This window comes from Boleophthalmus pectinirostris, unplaced genomic scaffold, assembly GCF_026225935.1.
Source record: "Boleophthalmus pectinirostris isolate CB_2022bp ecotype Guang Dong unplaced genomic scaffold, ASM2622593v1 HiC_scaffold_6, whole genome shotgun sequence".
NCBI classification, from domain to species: Eukaryota; Metazoa; Chordata; class Actinopteri; order Gobiiformes; family Gobiidae; genus Boleophthalmus; species Boleophthalmus pectinirostris.
Genome location: NW_026571447.1, coordinates 30478845 through 30506738, shown reverse-complemented (window position 1 = coordinate 30506738; position 27894 = coordinate 30478845). Strand labels below are relative to the sequence as shown.

The 27894-nt window shown below is 36.1% G+C and overlaps 2 protein-coding genes across 2 annotated transcripts; both read left to right on the top strand.

Annotated features, from left to right (window-relative positions):
• Nucleotides 1–156: 156 nt before the first annotated feature.
• LOC110163056 (glutathione S-transferase kappa 1) lies at nucleotides 157–5932 on the top strand. Its single transcript, XM_020927979.2, has 7 exons — nucleotides 157–516; nucleotides 2296–2377; nucleotides 3082–3210; nucleotides 3584–3729; nucleotides 4890–5006; nucleotides 5098–5191; nucleotides 5646–5932. Exons 1-7 carry the CDS (start codon nucleotides 448–450, stop codon nucleotides 5693–5695), a joined length of 687 nt encoding a protein of 228 aa, XP_020783638.2. The 5' UTR covers nucleotides 157–447; the 3' UTR covers nucleotides 5696–5932.
• Nucleotides 5933–6782: 850 nt separating this feature from the next.
• styk1b (serine/threonine/tyrosine kinase 1b) lies at nucleotides 6783–27884 on the top strand. The gene is made up of 11 exons (XM_020928013.2): nucleotides 6783–6858; nucleotides 8589–8863; nucleotides 17935–17978; nucleotides 20011–20196; nucleotides 21880–22215; nucleotides 23261–23442; nucleotides 23562–23633; nucleotides 24350–24558; nucleotides 25380–25420; nucleotides 25507–25603; nucleotides 26191–27884. The coding sequence occupies exons 3-11, from the start codon at nucleotides 17936–17938 to the stop codon at nucleotides 26381–26383; spliced, it is 1359 nt and encodes a 452-aa protein (XP_020783672.1). The 5' UTR covers nucleotides 6783–6858; nucleotides 8589–8863; nucleotide 17935; the 3' UTR covers nucleotides 26384–27884.
• The last annotated feature ends 10 nt before the right edge of the window (nucleotides 27885–27894 follow it).

Here is a 27894-nt window from a genome sequence, read left to right as displayed (position 1 = left end):
AACTGGGACTGTCCCGGGTAAATAGGGACGTCTGGTCATCCTAATCAGGTGGCTACAACAGAAAAGTTACATAGTGCATCTTTAATTCGTCAATAGACACATGCTGCAGTTTCCTCCATTTGTCCGCTAGATGGGGGTAGTGGGCATATGTCTGGAATGCAATTTCAACCTAAACAAAACGAAGAAGAGCAGAGTCCAGCATTGCAAAGACTTTTCTGCAGTTTTCTCAGTCTGAATTCATTTTATGGCCTTTTAATCCGCGTTTCTAAGGATTTCCTGCAGAAGATTTCATGCATGAGCCGCTTCTTCGTGCAGCCAGGAAGCGTCTACGCTTCATGAACTTTGACACACTGCACTGAGGGTCACTTTGGTACATGAAGAGATAGTAAAGCCCCTGAATACAAATACGCACTTATTTTTGCACAGTTTTGAGATCGCGGTTTGAAAATGGCATCCAAAAAAGTGGTAGAGATTTTCTACGATGTCGTGTCTCCCTACTCCTGGCTCGGTTTTGAGGTTTGTGTTCTTTTTTTTTTGGATAATTATTTAGTTGAAAGCAGCTGGTGCATCTGTAACTTTTGGAGTTTGCCACCTGCATTGAGATTGTTTTGTCTTTTGCTTGTGGCATTAAACACACACATTCAGTTACAAGTATTTTATTGCACAAAATGAAAAAAAATAAAATAAAAAATGTGGTGGCATTACCTGTTTCTCTCCACGGAGACAGGTAAGTTTAATGCCATACTGTGGAACATTCCACCAGGCAAAGCAAAAGAGCCAAACAGGTAGAGTACCCAGGATCATTTAGTGTTTGGAAGGTTACTTTTAAAATGTATTCCCTTACAGATCACAGATTACATAGCCCAAAATGTAGTTTGTAATGTAATCCATTAAATTACTTAAAGTGAGTAACGTAATCTGAATACTTTGGATTACTTGATATTGTCATGCTTTTTAAAACGACATGAATGTACCAACCACATCCTGAAAATTCTTGTTTGTTCTTGTCAAATTGTCTGTTGAGCCCAAGTCTCCATGAACAGGTAATTGTTTACTGTAGAGAAGCAAAGACAAGGATCTTAACATAAGATGTTTTGTTTGCTAAAAGGCAATAACAAGCTCAGTCTTTCCTTAACTATATTAAAAAATATTATTGATAGAGAAATAATTTTTATATGAGATCACCTTAAATTATGTCATATGTCAACATATTGTTTAGACCTGGTTTTAGTTCTGGTTTAGTCCTGATTTTAGACCTGGTTTTAGTCCTGGTTTTAGTCCTGATTTTAGACCTGGTTTTAGTCCGGGTTTTAGTCCTGGTTTTAGTCCTGGTTTTAGTCCTGGTTTTAGACCTGGTTTTAGTCCTGGTTTTATTTTAGACCTGGTTTTAGACCTGGTTTAGACCTGGTTTAGACCTGGTGTTAGTTCTGGTTTAGAGGCTCATAGGAGGAAGCGCGGTTTACGCAGCGTATGCGAGAAAACACGGTCCACACACGGCGCACGGGAGGATGGTGGTGTCCGCGCTGTAACTACGGAAGGAGACGTGGTCCGCGTGTTCTTAGGTTGATGATGATGATGAAGGTGTGTGTTTGTGGGTGTTTGTGTGCGCGTCCCCTCGTGTGGCAGGTCACTATAGGACAGTAGTGCAGATTTCATGAGCCTATGCAGGTTGTTTTCACCAGTGCCAGTAGCTCCAGTTTGACATTTAACTTGTAGGCGATTTTATATCACGTCGGGAGAAGAATTTCCAAGACACAAATGCGTTTTTACCTGTGCACTGCTGGCTCTGTTCTACTGGCTCTTCAACCTCGTCCATTGTGTGACTGACGCGTTACATCGCTCTTACTGCCGCGTTCCGTTTGATTTCCAGCAATGAGTGGAATTACATAAATAAATAAATGGGATGTAGCACAAAATGTGAAAACAGCAAAATACCGCCTTTAATCCACTTATTTCAGCAAAGTAACTGTAATCCAATTACCACTCATTGAAACAGTAACTGTAACCGAATACAGTTACTCATAATTTGTACTCTGATTACGTAACGGCGGTACATGTAATCTGTTACTCCCCAACACTGTACATAGTGGATCTGGTTTCTTCTCATTAAATGCAGGCAATACGTGACAAACCTTTGTGTATTTAAAATGTTTGATTGTAACTTGTTTGTACTTCACCTTAAGGTACTGATTATTTTTCCATCGTCTCCTTCAACCATAGACCTCATGCTTACAACCCACTAAAATATCAACATCAGTCTTTTGGTCTGACATTTTTCATGCTTTGTGTTTTCAGGTGATATGTCGATACAGAAATGTGTGGAACATTGATCTGAAACTACGACCTGCATATCTGGGAGGCGTCATGCATGTAGCAGGTAATCTACACAAAGTTAAAAGCATAAAATAAAATGCATTTAATCTCCTGTGTGCAAATCTGTATCTTTGAATAAAAAATATTCTTATCAAGATTAGGCTCAACTTTCAAATATACAATATTAGTTACCATGTAGTCTGATAATGCTCTGATCAAGACCATTCTTAAACACTTAATAGGACAGTGCAGTAAAAATACTATTTTTAGTATTGATTAACAATTTTTGATATGCTTTTTGAGATGTATGTATTTATTTTGGGCAAGTAAGAAATTTACATTCTTTTACAAAGGAACATATAACATTAATGAAATCATAGCAACAATACAACAAAAAATTACAACAAAAATGTTTAAAGTTGGCCCAAAAAGGAGCGGGAACAAGAAAATTTATTTAATCCCACCCCCATCTTCTAATCTAACACAATGAGCTTTCTTTCTAATTTTTCAGACATTTTACATTAAACTATATGAACTATTTACAAGTTCTGACAAAGAGTCTCTGTTATAGTTTGGTAACATAACTGTATTGCAATAATACGTAAGGATACCAACAATGGTAAGGAAAATTAAAGATACCAACAATGCTTGACAACTTTAATCACTGCTTGCCCTCTTGGGATTGAAGAATGGGTCAGATGCATTAATTTCCATACAGGAATCAACAAAGAAAACCTTAAATTAACATGTAACTTTTCTTTTAAACAGGAAACAAGCCTCCTGGTATGGTGCCCAATAAGTTTCTGTACATGAACAAGGACCTGAACCACCTGGCCCAGTACTTCAATGTCCCTCTTAAGCACCCAGCTGATCCTTTTGAGACAATGTTTAAAAAAGGTAAAATCTGTAGATGGAAGTATCATCTGCTAAAGGCTTTATTTAAAGTCCCGTGTTACACATAATGGATTCTTGTGAGCTTTAAGGCACGGTATAATGATGTTATCTCTTTAGAAACACACCCAGAGTTATAAATAAATGTAGCATTGTCACTGCATGTAGCGGTATTTTTAGTATAAAGTTTAAAGTGTGTTTTATTATCTCTTATCAGAATGTAATTTTATCAACCTTTTTACCATCTTAACAATATATTTAAAATACATCAATAAAAATGAGATAACCTTCAATAATATTATGAAGTAGACTTACTGTTGTGGGAAATTGCACAGAAAAAAAGCTGTAAATTAATAATGTGTGCTGGCTGCTTTCACAGGATCTTTGGCTGCGATGCGTTTTGTGACTGCGGTCCAGGAGAGGGAGGTGGGAGGAGACACTCAGGTGGAGCGTGTGTCCCGAGAGCTGTGGAGGAGGATCTGGAGCGAAGACAAAGACATCACCAAACCAGAGTCGCTCGCAGAGGTAACACCACTGTTTGTGTATAAACATTTTAACAGTTTAAATGCATAATAATAATAATAATAATAATAATAATAATGCACTGGATTTTCATAGTGCCTTTCCAGACACCCAAAAGCTTTATATTTCATTATTAATTCACTCCACACTAGATGTTGGTAAACTACTGACCACCACCACTCATGTGCAGTGTTGGGAATGTTACTTTTAAAATGTATTCCCCTACAGATTACAGATTACATACCCCAAAATGTAGTTTGTAACGTGATCCATTAAATTACTTAGTCAGTAACGTAATCTGAATACTTTGGATTACTTGATTTACTGTAGAGAAGCAAAGACGAGAAAATTTTCACATAAAATGTTTTGTCTGCTTAAAGAAAATAAAAAGCCCAGACTTTACTTAACCGTATTAAAAATATTATTGATAGAAGAGGTGAAGACACGGTCCACGCAGCATGGTTTAGTCCTGTTAAATCCTGTTTTAGTTTCCTGGTTTTGGTTTAGACCTGGTTTTAGACCTGGTTTAGACCTGGTTTAGACCTTTAGACTTTTTTTAGTCCTGGTTTTAGTCCTGGTTTTAGTCTTGGTTTTAGACCTGGTTTAGACCTGGTTTAGTCCTGGTTTTAGTCTCGGTTTAGTCCTGGTTTTAGTCCTGGTTTTAGTCCTGGTTTTAGTCCTGGTTTTAGTCCTGGTTTTAGACCTGGTTTAGTGTCCGGCAATGAGTGGAATTACCGAGGGAAGAAAAAAAAAAAAAAGAATATAGCCTGGAATGTGAAAACGGGAAAATACCGCAGTGTAATCCATTTATTTCAACCAAGTAACTGTAATCCAATTACCACTCACTAAAACAGTAACTGTAACCGAATACAGTTACTCATAATTTGTACTCTGATTACGTAACTCCAGTACATGTAATCTGTTACTCCCCAACACTGCTCATGCACACATCACATTCTTACTAGGCACAGTTGGTGAAGTGTCTTGCCCATGGACAAGAACAGTTTTACCACTGCTGCTCCACTGTGGCACCTGGAATTCCCAGCGATCTCCCGTCCAAGAACAAACCAGGCCCTGCTGTGCTTGGCTTCTGAGATCTGCCAAGATCAGGCTTTGACAAGTCAGTATGGCCTTGAATTGGTAATGAGACTTGTGTGTTACAGGCAGGTGTGAAGGCAGGACTGTCTCACAAGGACATCGAAGAAATATTGGCGATGATAACCACAGTCAAAATCAAAGACAAGTTGAAGAATGCAACACAGGAAGCACTGGAACATGGGGTAGGCAGTCCTTTTAGTTTTTTGCTAAATTATTAATTGAAAAAGAAAATAAATGATAAAATGAATATTATTTTATTTTTTGATACTTCAGGCTTTTGGTTTCCCCATGATTATCTGTCACATGGGTGAAAAGAAAGAAATGTTTTTTGGATCAGACCGGTTTGAACTCATGGCCTACTGCATCGGTAAGACAACTGTTCAATGGTTAAAGGTGCATTATGTAACTTTCCTGGTTACATAGAGCTTGTTTCTATGGAGATGTTGTTGCTTATCTTGGAATGTTCCACAGTAGAGTGTTAAATGTATCTTTATACTGTACATTTATTTTTAGTTTAGTTTTTATTGCTCAAAAAGTACCTTGAAAAACATGCATTCTTGCTTTGAGCAGGATCGCCTCTCCACAGACTTGGCTTGGTGTAGTCTCTGTGGAGATAATTGGGTTTAACCAAATAGTATGGAACAATCTGTGCAAAGCAGTAACATCTCCATGAAGACAAGCAGGCAGCACTAGAAAAAATACTTTGTGCACCTTTTTAAATGAGCACATTTTGATATGACATTAATAAAACAATCTAGCAAACTTTTTATATATTACAATTTATCCAGTACATTTAATGAGTACTTCTCTCTCTTTTTCAGGAGAGAAGTGGCTTGGGCCTCAGCCTGACAAAATCTCTGCCAATTTATAAGATTCCAATGCCTTTTGAAAGTCAGTGCCTAGAATCAACACACACACGCAGTATTGTGAACAAAACAGGTCATCGAAGTACTTTCAATTCTGTAATGTCAGCATGATCTCTAACTGAAGACACATTTTTACATAATTTATCCTTTAATAATGCATAATATAAGGATGGGAACAAAACTACAAAATCCATTATGTAAAGTGCTAAGATTTCATGAATAAAATCTAACTTATTTGATTAGCATGGCTTCTCTACACATTTTTTCACTCTCAGATGGGCTTATATGTTAGCCTGATTCATCAGCCGGTTTCACTTCGTGGAAACCGTCTGACCTCGCAGCATTAGGATTCGTTCGCTCGACGGTAGGCGGGTACTTTGTTATTTTACTAATCACTGCTATTTGGTTGTGACGTATGTAAAGCACCAAATCCCGTAGGAAGAAGGGCAATAACGTCTTTCCCCTTGATAAAATTCAAACAAACATTCTCTTTGTTTCGGCTTTAAATCCTTGATCTCTGGAATCGTTGCCAACACAGAATGTATGGCTCTTCGCTGACTGGCTAGTGCCCGGACTCACACTTCCACGGTTCTTGTAAACTGTCTAGTGTATTTCGATTCCTGACCTAGTTGCCGGAGAGAAATGAAATTGAGTGGAGGCACTAGGTGGCGCCAGCCTGACTACCTATATGTGTCAAAGCAGCTATAATTGTAACATCATTCTTATTACCCATTATTATATTTTAAAGTGGCATTTTTGTATACTTATAACTTAAAATGATGTCAATTAAAATAAATAATATTGGTATAAATTGTAAATCTGGTCAATTTGGTTGATTCTGAGACTAAAATCAGTTACTTTTTACTCACCAAATATTTGATCAGCATTATTTCCACCAACCTTTTACTTTTAGTTGAGTAATACTATTTTAAATTCAGTATTGTTACTTGAGTATATTTTTGGCTCTTTTACCCCCTCTGCTCCCTAAACACACACCGCGTTATATCCAAACATGTTTTAGCCTCACTGTAAACATGAATGACAGTCTGTTTGTTTTGCGCAGATCCAGGGCCCAGGGCGTAACTCCTGTTTCTTAATGGTCAAATGGGGACATACGGGGTTTTAGATGGATTACTTTTACACATTATGTTGCAATCTACGTTTAAAGGTATGTGTATTACCGTTTTGGCTGTGGTTATGATCAGGTTTTTTTTTTCCACAGTTCCACAGTATGGCATTAAACACATCTATCTTACATTTATTCAATTACAGGGCTTTTTATCGCTCAAAAATAACTTGGAAAAACATACATTCTTGAGCAGGGTCGTCTTTCCACTGATCAGATCTGTAACTTGTCTCTTTGTAGGAAATATATGTCAAATGCCACACTGTGGAACATTCCAGGCAAAACATTTTAAGTCATGAAGTCAAGCAGGTAGAGGAGCTTGTGCAAGAAAAGTTACATACTGCTTTGAGCACTTGCCTGTTTTAATTTGTTTAATTGGCAAGATTTGAGTTATAGCATGTACATTTTGAGCCAATATTTTAAGCATGATAATAAGAAACAATCATTTATGTAAGGTCAAAAATTATTACTGTCATAAGTATAATTGCTATAATGTGTGTAAGTCATGTTTTGTGATTCAATATTTAAGATACACTGTAGATTAAACAAATGGCTTTGTTTTTAAGGTTTAAAGGGGCAGAACAAGAACAAGAAGTATTTTATTTTATTATTATTAATTGCAGATGGAGCTATAGTTTTAGTAGCAGAAGTGGGGACTTGCAAATCGTGACTTGGACTCAAGTCAAACTGGAGTCACTATTTTTAGGACTTGAGACTTGACTTGATAAAATGGGCCAAGACTTGGGACTCGACTTGGACTTGAAGATCAGTGACTTGGAACTTGACTCAAACTTGAGGCCTGTGACTTGAGAAGACTTGAAAAGCACTTTTAAATCTGAATTCTGTGTGTTCTGATTGTAATGATTCACTCTAAGACCTTGTCAAGACATTTCAAAAAGAAAACTGAGCTAGATTAAGTTCTGCAACTCTTTATATACTCTATAAATACTCATATAAATATACTATGATTTTCTAAGTACAGTTTATCTTAAAATTGATATAAATTGCAAAAATCGAAGATGTATTTGGTACTTTAGTTTAAAGATTTGAAATGACTTAAAGCTCAAAGCAGACGACTTGGACTTGACTTGGACTTATGGGCCAGTGACTCGAGACTCGACTTGGACTTGCATGTATTTGACTTGGGACTTGACTCGGACTTGAGGTCAAAGACTTGAAAATTACTTGAGACTTGCAACACAAAGACTCTGTTTAGTAGTGAGTGATTATTTTAAATATCTGATTAACTCACAGAAGGACAGTCTACGGGTGGAATTCACATTTTGATTCAGTGATAAAACTGTATATATTTATCTAGATTAAACACTGTGGTTTAAAATCACATTAGTATTACATGATCACTGTTTAGATGAAGAAGCACACATGTATAATTTCACAAGTATTTATATAAGGAATAATAATTACGATAATTGAAAGTTTCAGAGCACATTTTATAGATTCTAATTCAGTAAAGGAATGAAGTTAAACCCTTTACTGTTACTGTTCGCCAAATGCCCTCGGGAAACAAAATCTGGCTTTACGGGTTGTCTCGCTATGAGGGAAACGCGCTTAACAAAAGACGGTGAACTAAAAATGACAAAAAGCTGTTGGACCAGTTTTGGCAGACAATGACCAGATAGGCAGGGCTACTGGAACACACTGCTCTGCTCGGATTAGGCCAACTTAACTCTCATTATTCAACTAGGGATTTCTTTAGTAGTATTAAAAGTATTACAAAGCTGTAGTAGTGATATTGATTGCTGTGTTTTGAGGCAGGTATTGGTGAGATAAGAGGAAGGAGACAGCGCAGGTGGAGTGGGCGGAGTCAAGCTAAAGGTAGACAAACAGAACAGAGTAACAGCACTGCTCCCAGGAGCCGGACACAGAGGAGAGGTAAACAAGATGGGCTGTTAACGCGGCGGCACTCCTTATGAAGATCACTGAAGATGTGCTGAAGAGACAATGAAAAGCAGATAAACTTATCACTTATAACATGTTTCTGGACTATACATTCTGACTAGAAGAGGAGAACACCAAAAACAAACAGGTAAGAGCTATACATTTACTACTAGATCATAAAAAATCCAACCTTTCAATTCAGCTTTTGGATTTTTTCTTGAATTTATGATCACTGTTGAATATCATAATTGAACAAATTTAGTTTATGCTTGAAACCAAACTAAAAAATGTATTAAAAAGCTGAGTGATATGATAAATGAATCTTTTTTAATTATTCTGGGCAATCCGTTTTTTAATTAATTTTATCTTATTAGAGAAGAGAAAGATATATATTATATATTTCAATATTAATTTCCTGAACATAAACAAGACAGGCATTTAATCTTTGACATTTAAAATTTAAAAAAATGTGTCCGAACTCTGCTCCAGACCACATGCTTTTAATTTATTGATTAATAAAATGATTCAGGCTGATCACTGACAGTTAAAAATGACTGAATTTCAATCAATTGAACAATGTTAATTAAAATTTGATTTATATTAATTTATTCTGAACATGTTTGCAGAGGTTTTAACTACAGGATTAGCAGCTTTTATAAAACCACATGGAGACAGGATTTTATTTTGTTGTCATTGCCGCTGCAGAGTAACACATTAGTTAAATTAAGATTCAAAACATGTTAAACTATAATAAAATAAGATAAATCCAGAATCACATTATAGTTTTTAGTTTGCAAACGTCTTTGCAGAGATTTTAACTATATGGGTCAACAGGTTTTATACATAATAAGATCACATGATTTAGATTTAGTTTTCTAAATCAACTCTCACGATCAAAAACAATTGCTTTTAAAGGGGCTCGCCACTGACTGGTCTCCATGGCGATGCCGTTGCTTTGTCTGAAATGTCACACAGTATAGCAGTAAATGTGTTTGTATACAGCTATATAATAATGGCAGTATTTATTGCTCAAAAATATGCTGAATGGGCTCGCCTCTCCACAGACCTGATCTGCCACTTGGCCTGGTGATAGTAGGTCAAATGAACATGTTTGGCAGTAATAACTAGGGCTGGGTATCATTCAGTAGATGCCGATACGATACGATTGATACAATTCAATACGATATATTTCAAATTGATTTGACACAATTCAATAAAAAATAACGGCTAAATCCTGGGTGTGATACTAAAAGTCTTTGTTAAACCACTTCTTATGCAAAGTTCATATGAAACACTCCCATTTTAATCATCAAAACTGTGAATATGTCAAATGTGTCACAAAAACGAGTTTCCTTTCTCTGAACAAACAACAAAACTGTAGCTCTGTAACAAAATAATTTAGTAAAATACACCAAAAAATCCTCTTGGCGATATATCGATACAGCAGCCCATGATATCGATACTGTATCATCACATTAAACAATACGATATATCGATATTTCAATATTTTTTCACACCCCTAGTAATAACATGTCATGGAGATGAGCAGGAAAAGTTACACAGTGTACCTTTAAATGTAGTTTTTCTATAGATTCAATGCACGTCTAGGAACATTTACATGTACGTTTGAACTACATGGTTAGCAGTTTTTCCAACTAATAAAACTGTATAGGAGACAGGGATATTTAGTTCTGAGCAGAGGACAGGTTTAATGCCATAGTATGGAACATTTTAAGCAAAGTAATCACTCTGTAACTCTATGAAGATAAGCAGGTGGCAAACCCTACACCTTACTTTTTATAAGGTTAAATTCATGTTTTGTTAATGATAAGCAGGTTTGATACCCCTACACCTTACTTTTTATAAGGTTAAATTCATGTTTTTCACACAAATACATCGAAATTCAAGCAGAAAAGTTACACAATGTATCTTTAAATATAGTTTTCTGTAGATTCATTGCACGTCTAGAAGCATTTACATAATTTTGAACTACAGGGTTAGCAGTTTTTCCACATAATAAGACTGTATAGGAGACAGGGATGTTTAGTTCTGTGCAGAGGACAGGTTTAATGCCATAGTATGGAACATTTTATGCAAAGCAATAACCCCATAACTCCTAACTCTATATTACTTTTTATAAGGTTACATTAAAGTTTTGTTAATGATAAGCAGGTAGCATGCTCTTACAACTTATTGGTACTTCTTTATAAGATTAGATTAATGTTTTTCACACAAATACATTCCGATTCAAACCAGAAAAGGTACATAATGTATCTTTAAATTCCATTTGAGTAGTAACACATAGGTCTAAACTACAGGTTCGACAAGTTTTAAGATAATAAGACTCTATGGGAAGACAAGGATATTTAGTTCTGTGCAGAGGACACGTTTAATGCCATAGTATGGAACATTTTAAGCCGAGTAATAGGTCCATAACTCTACGAAAATAAGCAGGTGGCATACCCTTACAACTTACTTTTTATAAGGTTAAATTGATGTTTTTCACACAAATACATTGAAATTCAAACCAGAAAAGGTACACAGTGTATCTTTAAATTCAGTTTTCTATACGTTCAACGCACTGTATTAATAAAACATTGGTCTAAACTACAGGATCAGTAGGTTTAAACATAATAAGACCTTATGGGAAGACACAGGGATATTTAATTCCCTAAAAAGGCATTGTCCTGTTTAAATATTGAACGTGGCTCGTCTGGGGTTGATGGTGAATGAAACTACCTCTATATACTCTGTGTGCTCAAGGACACGTTTGGAGTGCTGGCGTTCATCGGTGCATTGTGGGTAATTTTGTTTGCACAGAGGGCGGGAAGAGAGCTACTGTCACAGTGTTGTGTGGCAGAAATGTGGCGAAACAGGTTCAGACATCTTTGATATGACGTCAGCTGAGATCAGGTGACCCTTCAGAGTTCTGGGAATGTTGTGTTACGGTGTTAGGATTATTGTGGGAAAAAGAGACACGAGTTCCAACAAGGGAAACCTCTAACTATGTCAACAACGCTGAAAGTTCTATCCCAAATCCAGGGACAGTTCACACTCAAGGAACACACTTTTCTAATAATAACTTTTGTGTGACACATTTTGGCCCTTGTAAACATTAGGGCTGAGTATCATTAAGAAGTTGCCGATACGATACATACCTCGATACATAGGCCATGATACGATATCTCGAAACAGTGAGCTTACGGTTCGATACAATATACTGGTATTTCAATTCAATTCGATACAATTCAGTAAAAAATAAAAGCTAAATCATCGCTGTGATACTAAAAGTCTTTGTTTAACCACTTCTTGTGCAAAGTTCATATGAAACACAAACATTTTAATCAAAAAATGTCAAATATGTTGCATAAATGAGTTTCCTTCCTCTGAACAAGCAACAAATCTGTAGCTCTGTAACAAAATAATTTAGTAAAATGTATCAAAATATACTCTTGGTAATATAACAATACAGCAGCCCACGATATCAATACTGAACAACATTAAACAATACAATATATATCGATATTTCAATATTTTTGCACACCCCTAGTGACCATTAGGGTTGCTATTTATGGAGTATGTATTGTGTGTCATATTTACTGCTGCCATATCCAGAAGTAAAATGATAAACTTCAGAATTAGAATTAAAATTACACAAAACTAGGCAAGATTTTGTGTAAAACTTTTATGTGAAAAGTTACTCTAACCTGTCATATGCTCTTTAGCAAGTTGCATTCACCTTCATAAATTCAGATAGTGGCCGTAACTCTATAGGAGATTAATCGTGCAAGAAATATACACAGTTAGGATCAACAAATGTTGTCTTTTCATTATGTGTTAGGGATCAGCTCCACAAACTTGTCATATTAATCAAAGTTATAATTAGACAAACTTTATTGATCCACAGGGGAAATTACTTTGACACAGTAGCTCACACATCACAATATATTATAATAACAAAGAGTAAAAAAATATAAATGATAATATAAATTCTAGTCGTAAAGTAGCAAAAAAGAGCAAGAGACAGTGTCAATAAGGCATAATTATATAAATGTAAATGTAAATGTACAAGTCAAAATAAAATAGAAAATAAGTAATAAAAAAATATCTGAGCTATATACAAGAGGTTGTAAGGGAAAAAAAGTGCAAAAACGATGTTGATTGACAGGACATATGGTTATCCGTTACATAAAGGTGAGTTGTTGTACAGTTGTAGGGAGTATTATCTGTTACAGAAAGGTGAGTTGTACAGTTGTAGGGAGTATTATCTGTTACATAAAGGTGAGTTGTACAGTTGTAGGGAGTATTATCTGTTACATAAAGGTCAGTTGTTGTACAGTTGTAGGGAGTATTATCTGTTACAGAAAGGTGAGTTGTTGTACAGTTGTAGGGAGTATTATCTGTTACAGAAAGGTGAGTTGTACAGTTGTAGGGAGTATTATCTGTTACATAAAGGTGAGTTGTACAGTTGTAGGGAGTATTATCTGTTACATAAAGGTCAGTTGTTGTACAGTTGTAGGGAGTATTATCTGTTACAGAAAGGTGAGTTGTTGTACAGTTGTAGGGAGTATTATCTGTTACAGAAAGGTGAGTTGTTGTACAGTTGTAGGGAGTATTATTTGTTACATGAAGGTGAGTTGTTGTACAATTGTAGGGAGTATTATCTGTTACATAATGGTGAGTTGTTGTACAGTTGTAGGGAGTATTATCTGTTACATAAAGGTGAGTTGTTGTACAGTTGTAGGGAGTATTATCTATTTTATAAGGGTGAGTTGTACAGTTGTAGGGAGTATTATCTGTTACATAATGTATGCATGAGTTGTTGTACGGTTGTAGGGAGTATTATCTGGTACATAATGTATGCATGAGTTGTTGTATGGTTGTAAGGAGTATTATCTGGTACATAAGGGAAAATGTACAGTTGTAGGGAATATTATCTGTTACATAATGTATACATGAGTTGTTGTACAGTTGTAGGGAGTATTATATGTTGCATAAGAGTGAGTAGTTGTACAGTTGTAGGAAGTATTATCTGTTACATAAGGTTGAGTTGTTGTACAGTTGTAGGAAGTATTATCTGTTACATAAGGGTGAGTTGTTGTACAGTTGTAGGGAGTATTATCTGTTACATAAAGGTGAGTTGTTGTGCAGTTGTAGGAAGTATTATCTGTTACATAAGGTGAGTTGTTGTACAGTTGTAGGGAGTATTATCTGTTACATAAGGGTGAGTTGTTGTACAGTTGTAGGGAGTATTATCTGTTACATAAGGGTGAGTTGTTGTACAGTTGTAGGGAGTATTATCTGTTACATAAGGTTGAGTTGTTGTACACTTGTAGGAAGTATTATATGTTGCATAAGGGTGAGTTGTTGTACAGTTGTAGGGAGTATTATCTGTTACATAAGGGTGAGTTGTTGTACAGTTGTAGGGAGTATTATCTGTTACATAAGGGTGAGTTGTTTTACAGTTGCAGGGAGTATTATCTGTTACATAAGGGTGAGTTGTTGTACAGTTGTAGGGAGTATTATCTGTTACATAAGGGTGAGTTGTTGTACAGTTGTAGGGAGTATTATCTGTTACATAAGGGTGAGTTGTTTTACAGTTGTAGGGAGTATTATCTGTTACATAAGGGTGAGTTGTTGTACAGTTGTAGGGAGTATTATCTGTTACATAAAGGGTGAGTTGTTTTACAGTTGTAGGGAGTATTATCTGTTACATAAGGGTGAATGTTGTACAGTTGTATGGAGTTTGGTATAAATATAGTCCTGAATCTCTGACTGTTTGAGCGGAGCTGTTTGTTCAGCTTTATTAAGTGCTTTCATCTGACAACAATCACTTATTTGGTGAATAATGGTTGAATAATGGCACCACTTTCTGAAGCCATTGTTAAAACAAAACAAAAATCATGTGGATAGACCTGGTTATTTGAGATATTAACCCTAAATTGTTGAGTACTGTGTTGTTAAATGATTGCAGACTATTATTAAGAACAATGAAATACTTAATTCACTTTCATTCCAACTGTTTAATAGATTACCCTTCTGCTGGTTTTGAAAAAGCTTCACAAAATCAAACCAAATTATACAACGATTTACTTTTACTTTGTCAATTAGTTGATTAAACGGTCGATGGAGTCTTCGTTGAACATTTTTTAAATTAATTGACGAATTATTTTCTTACAGTATTATATGGTTTGATATGGACCATAATAGAGAGAGAGAAAACATGTTGTGAGATCCTAATAATTTTGAGATCTGTTTGGAGTTTCTGACTGAATTTACAGGAGAATAATTGCAAGATAATAAGATAATAAAATTATTTTTCAATTCTGGTATGTTTGATCGTAACCTTAACTCAACTTTTACTCCGTATTAACATAATCTGAATACTAGTTAGTATTAGTATTTTCACGGAAATTATCTGTAAACAGGGCGGGATTATTCCGAGCTCCAGGGCTCCAGTAACAAGTAAGAATGTGTCAACTCCTATCAATTATTTCCAGTTTGAGCAGCTAATAATTAACATATCATTCAATGATTATAAAATGAAAGTGCATATGACAGGTTAGACTAGTAATTTCATTAAAACTATTGATTGACAGAACCTCGGGTTAATAAAAAAGGCTCGCCTAGTCTTTTCTAGTTTTGTAATTTGAATGAAGTTTATAATTTTACATCAGATATGACATATGTAGAGGTCTGTCTGTTGTTTTGTGTGTTTACTGTTTAGTTTTGAAAAGACTAGACAACAAGAACTTATGAAGTTATGTTAACTGTGATTTTATTGATGGTAACATTAACATCCTGAATTTCCAAGATAAAATCATAAAATAAATGCAAAAGTCCAAGCCCTGACATCTCATCTTGAACTCCCGAGTTCCCGAGGACCACATGAATGAAGCGTAACTGACTCAATAGTTATGATTTGACAAATAAAAATACCGTATTTTCCGCAATATAGGGCACACTTAAAAGCCTTTAATTTAATTTAAAAAACTACTGTGCGCTTTATAATCCAGAGCGCCTTATATATGAATTTATTGGGGTGTCTTAGTACGACTTTAGTAAACTACAAAGCCGCACCACTTGCAGCATTACGGCTCCCATAGTCAGGAGCATCAGGAGTAATACATACTGTGATTCTTTTTAATATCAAAATGCACCTGTCAAGAGACACGCTTACAACGCCGACTTTAAACTCAAGGCTGTTATAAAGTTAAACGGAGAGAAGACAAACACACATTCACCAAGACAGGGAGACAGCGTCGAGTGACTTACGCCACGATCTGCCAACGGATCGTGGACACCTGGGCTAAGGATCAGTATCAACTGTGGTCCGAGCTTTCACCAAGACCAGAATCATCACTGAACTGCCAGGGAACAGTAACCACACTGACTCGGATAATGGTGAGAGGGATGTTGGCGTGCTGGACGCCGTAATCGCCCAACTGTTTAAACAATTATGAGTTATTGTGAATACACCAACAATTTAGCGTCTCAGAAAGTTTTTTCTTTTTTTTTTTTACGCATTACAAAGTTGAGAGTTATTGTGAACGCATTAAATAAAGTTTGACTGACTTATCTAACTGTTGTGTTTCGTTTAATGCGCCTTATAGTCCGGTGCGGTTTATATGTGAAAAAAGTAAAAAAATAGACCATTCAATGACAGTGCGCCTTATAATCCAGAGCGCCCTATAGTGCGGAAAATACGGTAAATAACAATACCTTTTATTTTCTTAAATCAATGTTAAAATGGTCAGAAAAATGCCTTCCTTGTGTAAATTGTCTCTGTATTTTGGATGGACTGATGAGAGTTTATGACCTAGGCAGAGGTATTTCGTTTTAGAACTCACTGTTCCTTCCTGTATTTTACAACTATTTGTTTTCTGTCAAGATGTGTGTAAAATCCCTCAGTCATCCATGGTAAAAGAAGAAGTTCAATTTGTTATATGTTATATATATTTACCTGAAGGGAGATATAAGGAAGTATCCACCAGCGTTTTGACCAGAACTGAAGAAGCAACTTGGATTGAGCTGCGAAACGTATTCGACCAAATAAACATTTCTCCAGTTGACATATTGAATTTCTGCTTTTGCTATTTGTTCTTCTTCACAAACTGTCCATATGATGAACTAAATACGACAAACATTTAACACAGGTACTATCCTACCAAGCCAAGTGATAATTTGAAATATATATGAACCTGTCAAATGTACTTTAAGCATAAGTACATGTAATTACGGCAGCAGTGATGTTTAAGGTGTGCGCGTCCAGACTGAATAATAGAAGCTAGTGTTTTGTAGAGGTAAGAAAAGCCGCGGTCGCTGGTCTAAGTTACTCTCTGATCTCTTCTCCTGGTTGCAGCCTCAGAGTCGTGTTACAAATCAGTTTGTAAGAGAAAAACAAACGTGCAAATCATGTAAGAAAATGTACTTGCAAAACCAAATAACTGTGGAAAAAAAAAAAAAAAAAAGTATTACCTATTGTTTACAGATGTAACAATAACCGAAATATCGTGATATCGTATTGACAAAGTTCTCACTATAATATCGTGGACCATCACAATATATTGATTTACAATCTCTTTGACTTGAAAGACAGAGGGAACTATATAGACCATGATCCTTTGCTCCATTTCAGTGCAGACTACAAGAAGAAATACTACTTCTAAGCACTTTCTTTGGATTAAGTCTTGTCAAGGCACTTTAAGAGGAAAAAGTTGCATATTAACAGTTTTGTTTGTAAGCCTCCACAAAATATCGCAATAAATATACTGTGAGATGTATATTGTGAAAATATCGCACTGAGAGATTTGGATATTGTTACATCCTTAATCATGAGCCTCTCCACCATATTGTGAGCTTTCCCACGATATCGCAATAAATATCGTACCGTGAGGTTCATACCGTGATGATATCGTATCGTGAGACTTGGATATCATTACAACCCTACTATTGTTTCAAACGTAGTGCAACTAAAATTGAGTGTTAGTTAGTAAAATATTTGTTAGATCAGTAGAACATTCCAACATCCAGTTCAACATTTCCTTGGAGACAAGCAGGTGATGGGCCTTCTACCAGAAAAGTTACATAGTGCACATTTTCTATTTTAACTGAGCTACTGTAATCAAGTAATTTCATTTGTAAATCAGTCAAGTTGAAGCAAATGTGATATAGAAAGCTGCATGGTCTAATTGATTTTCCTTGTTTGACTTTTAACAGGATGTCGTCGGACTATCTCTGCAAACACGGAGATACCATCTGTGGTGAGTACAGAGCACAGAGGGGGTGGAGCTGTCTTTATACTGTATATAAATGCAACAGTAACCGAAATATTGTGATATTGTATTGCCAAAAGTCTCACAATAACATTGTGGACCATCACAATATATCAAATTATAAGTCTCTTTGCTTAAATTAATAGTTATGGTGCAGCAATAGCTAAAAAATAGAAGGAACTACATAGACCACGATTCTTTGCTCCATTTCTGTCACTGTTATAACCACATTTAAATATTATTTCTTTGGATTAAATTTTGTCAAGGTATTTTAAGAGGAAAAAGCAGCATATTCACTATTTTGTTGCCCTCCACACAATATCACAGTAAGTATCGTACCATGAGATGCATATCATCAAAATATTGAACTGAGGGATTTGGATATCCTTACATTCCGAGTAATGGTGTGGTATTATGTCTTAATGTTAAACAAAACATAAAACACAACAAATACTCTCAAAGCGATGCAGTGTGAAGGTAAATGAGTTATTCAGTTTGACAACTTCTGGACAAATAACTGAATGTTTAAACCAAAAATCACCTTGTCAATGCCTAATCTCATCAGATCTCTTAAAGGGACAGTCCGGAATTTTGGACATAGGGCCTCATTTCCTAGTGAGCCTTGAGTCCTTGTATTTGCAGAGGTCGCTGGTGCTAGGCTAGTGCATGTCAATGGGCATAGTTATCCTGCCACTAAAAACAGTCTTACCCACTCCACAAAACACCTGAAACAAATCTATTATTACACCAGACTTTCGATGTAAATGTCTGTGTTGATAGAATAATGTTTGAAATAAAACTAACCTTGCATCACATGAATCGTCGCATGTTGAGGGACTATTTTCTCATATATCAGTCCGCCGCTGCAGAGCTTTCTATCAGGAAGTACAACTCACTGCTACTTGGACATAAATCCTTCAAAGGCAAGGTTGGTTTTACTTCTGAAATTATTCTATCAACACAGACATTTACATCGACAGTCTGGTGTAATAATAGTTTTGCTTTGGGTGTTTTGTGGAGTGGCAGGCTAACTATGGCCATTGACATGCACTAGCCTAGCACCAGCGACCTCTGCAAATAGGCGAGTTTCAGCTGATGTCATTGTTATTAAAAGCCCGCGTTGCATGCTGGGAAATATTTTGGTCATAGGCAAGAAACACGATAGCGGTCAAACACAGTGCGTAACCTCGCGTATTTATCCCCGATAATGGTAAATTCCTGCTGCATTATCGGATGCACAAATAGAAGCACGGAAGAAGGAAAATGTCTTTTTCGTATTCTGAGTGAAAATAACCACCAACGGTGAATTAAATGGCTTTCAAACATTCGCAGAGCAAACGTAGAAGATCCTAACAAACCGTGGACTTCAACAAGTTCAACAACACATCGAGACTCTTGGAGGTTTTCATCTTTTCTGCTGTGAATGGCCCAGGAGTTTCAACCAAGTCATTGTGGATATCGCCAAAGTTAATATTTGTCCAGGTAGTTGGCGATTCTGACCAGAAAGTTGGTTTCGTCCACCTTTTGTAGGGGTTGAAAAGGGTGATTTGGCGTCCATTGATGCTTATGACCAATTCCTGGTCAAATGGTCTTGGGTCCTCTGCCGTTAGAGTGGATAAATAACCAGGATCAATACCCTTTACGTGCTTTCTCGCTCCGTCCGTCATGTTGAATTAGTGTTTCTTGCCGCCGACCAAAATAATTCCCAGCATGCATCGCGCGCTTTTGTCAACAGTGAAACTCGCCTATACAAGGACTGGATGGAATATTTTAAAAAGTGTCTCCACATGTCTCCAACACTCTGGCTCACTAGGAAATGAGGCCCTATAACCATAACTATTGCCATACGGATTACACTTAAATCAGATACCGTTGCTTCTACAATTGTAATTACATATACATATACACTTTTTCATTGTATTTCCAGTAATCATAATTTATTTCTACATCTCCAGGTGCAGGTATTGACTGTAGTGTCCAGGTTGTAATACAAACATGTACTTTCGCGTTTTGTTTGCAGAGATCCGAGTGTACGAGCAGGAGGTGATAGTGGTGCCGGTCCTGCTCTTGGGTGCGTTTGCTGTCGTTTTGGTCTTTGTGTTGCTGCTGCGTTACTGCCCGGAGAGAGTCGACAAAATCCGACCCCAAAATCTCAAAAAGTCTTTCCGGTCTCAGCACAACAGGAGAGTGCTCACGGGGATCGATGGTAGGAAGAGATCATCATGTCATTTCTTATAGACTTAGTGGTCGGGGGTAGAACTTTCACTCATATGAAGGTTGGCGGTTCAATCCCGGCTTCAACAAGTGCACACTGTTGTTGTGTCCTTGGGCAAGACACTTCTCACACCCTGTCTGTGTATGAATTTATCCAAGTGATAAATAGTTGGATACAGATGCAGGCTCAAAATTGTCACACTCTGGCCAAGATTTTAAAACTTATATCAAGTTTTTCATCTTGCTTTCAGATTTATTATCTATTTACTAGTTCTGAGATGCTTAATTCTAGTCTAGAGGTAGTTTATTTTAAGATAACTTGTCAAGTGAAATGATCTTGCTGTATGGACAGATAATTTCACTACTTTTAAGTCATTTTCTGATAGATTTAAGTGTTTATATCTTAAAATATGGCCAAGTTTTTTGCAGTGCAGTCTGGGGCAACTTTTGCTGTGGCTTTTGTCCACTAAACATCCATGCAAAAAAAAAAAAAAAAACTCTATTGGATCCAACTACTGTGTGTGTACTACTAAAGAATAATGTATTAATTAAAAAATTCTATGCTATAAAATGTACAATAATTATTCAATATATAAACATGTGTAGATTAGTTTAAACGATGTTAAACACCTGTCTTGAGACTTGTTAAAAAAAATAAACATTTTCACTGCAAATTTCTCTGATCTGGCCAAGATTTTAAAACTTATATCAGGTTATTCATCTTGATTTCAGATTTATTTATTTATTCATCTATTTACTGGTTCTGAGACTGTTTAATTCTAGTCTAGAGGTAGTTTATTTTAAGATAACTTGTGAAATAAAATTATCTTGTTGCATGGACAGATCTATCCATCCATCCATCCATTTTCATCCGCAGCCTAAGGACAGCCATGGACAGATCATTTCACTATTTTTAAATCATTTTCTGATACATTTAAGTGTTTATATCTTACATTTTGGCCAAGTTTTTTGCAGTGCAGTCTGGGGCAACTGTTGCTGTGGCTTATGTCTACTGAACACACGAAAAAAAACGAAATGAAAAACGAAACGAAAAAACGAAAAAATAAAATAAAAACTCCATTGGGTCCAACTATTGTTTGTACTACTAATACATTACTACTAATATATTAATATGTGTAGATTAATTCAAAAATCTGTCTTGAGACTTTTGTGTAAAAACAAACATTTTCACAAAGATTTTATGATTATTCACAAATATTCGCTGTTAAATCCTTAATTTTGCTTTGAAAATTTTTGAATAATTCTTTTCAGGTTGTACAAGGTCTGTGTACCGTTCTTTGTTTTGAATTTCAATTAAGTACAGAAAACGATAAAAATGGGAAAACAGTTCATTGTTCTGTTTTAGTGTCAAAAGGACAAAAAAAAACAGATTTCGACCTCTATTTCCTCCATTTAGAATTAATTATTATTTCAAATTTATTATTATTATTTATATTTTTTACTCTTTGTTATTATATTGTGATGTGTGAGCTACTGGGGCCAAATAATTTCCCTTGTGGATCAATAAAGTTTGTTTAAGTTTAAGTTTAAAGTTTATTGTTTTTCCTTCTTAACTGAAATTCGAAAGGACAAATGGTACATGGATCGTACCATTTTCTAATGTAATTCACGTTTTTATTTCATTATTAACACACACTTTCTGTCTTTATACCAGCTCCTCCCGGTCTCAACCCTCTGGAGCATGAAAGCATCGCCCTGGACATGCCCAGCAGCTACTCCACCTTCCACCCGCCATCCACCTACCCCAGCGGCAGGTACGCCTCCTCCAAAAGCCTGCGCCTGCCCATGGACTCCACCGACTCCCCAGACACTTTCAAGCCCAGTTTTGTGCCCGTGGCCCAACCCAGAGAATTGCCCCGTCAGAGGTTACCGGAGAAGTTTAACCTGGTGTCCCCTCTGCCCGTTGCCTTCTCCCTGCGCTCCGACTCGGCTGTGTCCCTGTACAGAGCGCGCATGGACAACAGGAACGTGGTGCTCCGGGTGCTCAAAGGTAAAATTTTAAGGTTATAAGTGGCAATTTGATAAACGGGGGAAAAATTGTTCAGTGCAAAAAGTAAAGTCCAGAATCTAGATATTACATTTTGTTTAGTTTAGATACTGTCTAGTCTAGATACTGTAAACTACTTGAATTAGCCTTTTAACAAAATTTTTCTTCTTGCGACTTTTACTGTTTTAGAGTCCCTGGATTTCATTGTGTCCAAAGTATTTGAATTAGTTGATTTAAAGAAATTAAAGTGCTTTTTGGATGGGGATTTAGCAGTAAACAATAACATATGTAGATGATGATGTTACAATTATAATTTGCATTATTGAATTAAAATGACTCCATATTACACTTGTAGACACACCATATCAAAATTGGGACCTGGACTTGAACAGGACCAAGCCAAGTCTACTTCAGGACAAAACAGGGATCAAACCAGGAGCCTTAATAAACAACAATACTGGCAGATAGAGACATGCACAACAATCCAGCATCCAACAAAAACTGCGACTGCATGCTGGGTCCAAAAACAAAACCTCTGCAAAAGAGGAAACAGATTCTCACTGCAGTTCTTTGAAGCTCACAAATTTTTATTTCAGTGTGATATTTCAGGTCAAGCCCTTCTTCAGACATGAAAGGTTTTATATATATATTCTTTTCTACAATACAAGTGACCCACAGATTGTCAATACAATCACAGCTCCCAGAGAAGCAGAGGAGCATACTGACTGTTCTAAGACTCTTGGGCAAAACACTTATCAGACCTCTGGTGCCTCAATGGGTGTGTGTGCCCTCTATAGAGAGAACAGGGTTATTTAATTTATTTATTTTTAACGTCTTGGCACCAAAAATCCTCTATAAACTCTAAAAACTCTAAAATAAGTGATTATAGTAATATTGTCATTTGCTCATCATTTCATTTTGAATACATACAAATTTTGATCATTATTTTACTTACCTCTTTAGAGAATTTAGAGAATACTTTACCGCTATTCTCTGCCCTGTATGTTTTAACCCATTCTCCCGTATCCTCATCCCTCTGCCTGTTCAGACACAGCCAATGCCTCCGAGCGTCACTCCTTCCTGGGCTTTGCGTCGTTCCTGGCTCAGATCGGGCCTCATCCGTTCCTCCCGGAGCTGCTGGGGGTGGTGTCTCTCAGAGCGCCCCTGGTCACTGTCATTGAGGAGATGGAGAACAGAGACCTGCTCAGCCTGCTGTGGAGGTGCAGACAGGTAACAGCCAAGAGCTACTAAACATACATCTACACAGAGTCATGCATGAATCAAGATGGACTAATGCATTCACTCATATACTAATGTTATGATAAAGTGCTACCGTGTTGTTTTTACAGGACACAGATCCTCCTTGTGAAATGACTGAGAGGAGAATTTGCACAATGGCTGCACAAGTCGCCTCAGCACTGGTCAGTATTAAAACAGTATTATAATTTCACTAATTTTCACTCATTAATTTTGATTTAATAATGTCAGTGTTGTTGTTATAAAATATTTATAATGTGTCATGTGTTTTACAATCAAAAGTCCACTTACTGATTCCGATTATCAAATACAATTATTTTGATCATCTTAATCTTAAAATAGTTATTCTGATTGATTATTGCAGCCCTGTTACTACTTCTCCACAGATTTGACTTGTAACTTGGCACTATGTGGATAAGTTAAATGCTTAACTTTCTTGGCAGTAACATCTCTATGAAGAGTAATACGATATTTATTGCATTATTTTGTGGAGGCTAACAAAATTGTGAATATGCTACTTTCTCCTCTTAAAATGCCTTTACAAGACTTAATTCAAAGAACTAAAATTTTAAAGTGCTTAGAACTGCTTCTTTCTTCATGTAGTTTGCACCAAAACGGAGCAAAGTATCATGGTCAATGTAGTTCCCTCTCTCTATTGCTGCAGCATAACAATGAATTTAAGTAAAGAAACTTGTGATTCAATATATTGTGATGGTCCATGATATTATTGAGAGACTTTTGACAGTACAATATCATGATATATTGGTTATTATTACATCCCTACTACATAGTGGACCTTTAGATCTTGAATATAACAAAGACGTTTCCAATGCAGTTAGAATATTCTGTCCTCATTATCTGACTATTCTCTGGCTTTTAGGAGTTTTTGCACAGTAAGGACCTGCTCCACGGGAACATTCGAGCCCGCAGTGTCCTGGTGAGTAAAGAGTACACGGCCAAATTGTGGGGGCTTCACGGAGTCTACACCCGGAAAAACCAGCAGGGCACCCAGAAGGACGACCCCAGCATGAAGAAGTGGCAGGCCCCAGAGCGCTTATCCAAGAGATCGGCCAGCCCCAGCAGCGACATGTGAGTGTGACGCAACTACCGGGCCCATATGACATGATTAATAACTGATACTTTCCAGAGACATCACGCTGGGGGTGTTCTACATGTATGTCTTTGGTGGAATGTTCAGAAATTGCCGTAGAGACACACATTAGCAAACACAGTCAAAAACAAAGTCAGTACATTTTCTGGAGCCTGTGATAAATATGAGCGTTCACGGTCCTGTTTAAGTGTTTGACTTTCAACAAAACTATGTGAGGAACTTGCTTTAGCGCAGAAATCATCTCACTTGTTGTAATTTCAGATAAGTCAGTTATTTTTGCTGAGGTTGTGTGAAAATGAAGCTCAAATTTAAGTCTTATTTGAGTACTTTCAGTTAACATCACACCCCACAGAATATTGATGACATCCGCTGCAAAGTATCGATATTTATCTTCATTTGTGTTAGTTTTGGTAATTTTTTCTATAATAAATCTACATTTTCTAACTTAAAATGCCGTGTTCCTGAATGCCCCAACAACTTAGTCCCTTCTGTTATTCTAATGTTGAACCATGACTGATAAACAGCTGTCTGGATTAGTTTTCAATTCTTTCTCTTGTAACAAAAGGACTTCTAAAATGCATGGGCAGCTTTTTTCATTCTCATTTTGTTTTACAAATGATTGCTTTTACAATGCACTTTGGAACAATGTAAGTCATGCAGGCTTGTTAATATTTCATGGTGGTTTCAAGATATTTTTGGTGTATGTTAAATCAAAACTATCCATAAACTTTACTCCAATAAAGTACACGTTTACACTCACACTTTTTAATTTAATGACTCTTCCTGTTTGTTTTTGCAGTTGGTCATTTGGAGTCATGCTGTTTGAAATGGCATCACTGGGTAAGAAAACATTAACACAAAAGACAACATCACATAAATCTGACTTGTTACATAATGGTAATGTGTCTCATATAAACATATTTTAGGAGAAGCGCCGTTTGCTGAGATCCCTGTGAATGAGCTGATCCAGTTTCACCAGCGTGGGAAAAGTTTGAAAAAGCCGTTCAACTGCTCCAACAACCTGTAAGCACTGACATCGTTGTTTTTGGAAGTATTTATAGTATACTTTTCTGTAGCAGTGACAACAGTAGATAAGAGTACAACAGTGTAATACAATGGAAAATGGTTTTAGCGTGATCTGAAAAGTGATTATCTAAATTCCAACACCTGCAGCTATCATGAATCAGTGTTAGTGCAGCCTCTGCAGCTTAGAGAGGGAATTTTGGAGGTTCTGAGCTTTCACATGAGGTTTGTCCTTATACTGAGAATGAGACAAACTTGTACTGGTATGTGTGCTCTATTTGCAGGTTATGACACTGGTAACTGAGGTTCAGTTGAATCTGAACCAATATTGCCATAGACATAATCTAGTACCTATTTTAACATGTTAAGATATGATTTTTAGTAGTAAACCTACAAGACTTACACGGTCTAACTTATTTCATATATTCCTTGCACTTCACATAGATTATAGATTAAGATTATTTTACCTTGAAATAAGACCAACGGTACTTAAAACCAAACAGAAAAATCTTAAAAAAGAAAAATACATTTTAGAATATCTAGTCAAAATGATCATGCCAAGTACTAACGCTCTTTTCCCATGACAGATACTCCATCATTAAAAGCTGCTGTCAGTGGAAGGAGAGTGAGCGCCCCCCTTTGACGGATCTGAGCAAAAAGCTTTCGTCTGCAGAGAAAAGTGCGTCTGATAAACCCATAAAGTCTCCTGGGCCAGTGAATATAGAGCAGTACCTGCAGGAGGCGGGCTACGGAGAGACCAACAACTACACTGTGTTCTAAACAAACAAAGGGCAGTGTTCACGTGATGTCTGTAGAAAGATTAGATTAAAGGTCTGGGGTAAAGGACAGACCATAAAAGAAAAATGTTGTCACGATACTATAATATCAGTTTGATCCTAATATTGAAGGAACATCTTGATAATATAATTTTTGTGATGCATGGTAAACCTCTGTCTCCCATACAATCTTCATATTTGGATGTTAATTTTATATATAAATAGGTTTAATGAAATTTTCACACTTTTAATTTTTATCTTTATTTAACCAGGCATTACATAATAATAAAAATAATAGTAGTAATTTTACCGGGTGGTCTATACTACTTAGTAAGGATGTAACAATAACCAAAATATCGTGATATCGTATCGTCAAAAGTCTCACAATATATCGAATCATGAGTTTCTTTACTTAAATGCATGGTTTTACAGTAGCAACAGTTTATAAACATCCGAAACTACATATCCCATGATTCATTTCAGTGCAAACAACACAAAGAAACGTGTTTTTTACTTGAATTCTTCAGATTATGATGGAAATAATTCACACCAAAATCTTTTCAAGGTATTTTAAAATCAGAAACATGTTCTGTCTACAATTATATCAGCCTCTTCAAAATGTCGTAATAAATATCGTACCTTGAGACGCATATCGTGATAATATCGTACCGAGAGATTTGGATATCGTTACATCCCTACTACTTATGATCAAGACTATTCTAAAACTACAACTTAAGAGGTTTTATTTAAATTTTTTTGTATTGATACTTCAAATGAGTATCTAGTTTACATACTAATTTTACTATTGATCCATATCTTGTTACTAATTGATACCTATAAGACTTTTCCTCTTTGGCGATATTAAGTGATCATATTTGCCAGTTAACGGTGCAATAAGTTATGAAATGTAGATGTACATTATGAAGGCAAACGACAAATTAATTAGGTTTCATATAAGTATTTTCTGTTACTTAAAAGAATATAGTCCCCTCTATTTTTGGGGAATATTTTGACTTCATATGAACTGGTGTGAGATTTGAACACAGCCTCTTGTGCCACAGATCAACCAGATCAAAAGGGCATGTGAACATTAATGAAAGATTAAAGATGTTGGTCGAATCAGTATGGGCATAAGAAGTTTAAACTTGAACAAAAAGTGCTAAATTATATTGTATTTAAATAACTTGTTCGTATTTGTGATGGTTCTAATGAGAACTTGTGAAATGTAAACAGGACCGAGCTGCACGTCACTTTATGATAGTTTACAAGTCTTGTTTTTAATAGAGAATAAATGTAATAATGTATTTGTAAAGACAGAGTGTGTAAATAAATCGGGATGGGACACAGGCTCTTTAATATTATAGTAAGTCTATTTTTCCTCTACAGCTCAACCAAATGACTACGGTACATAATTATTTTTTTTTTATATGGAGCAGTCCTGATCTTGTCCCATCCCTAAAAGAAATGTTTACAAGATCAACATGTAAATAAAATAATAAAATCCAAGAAGCAAAA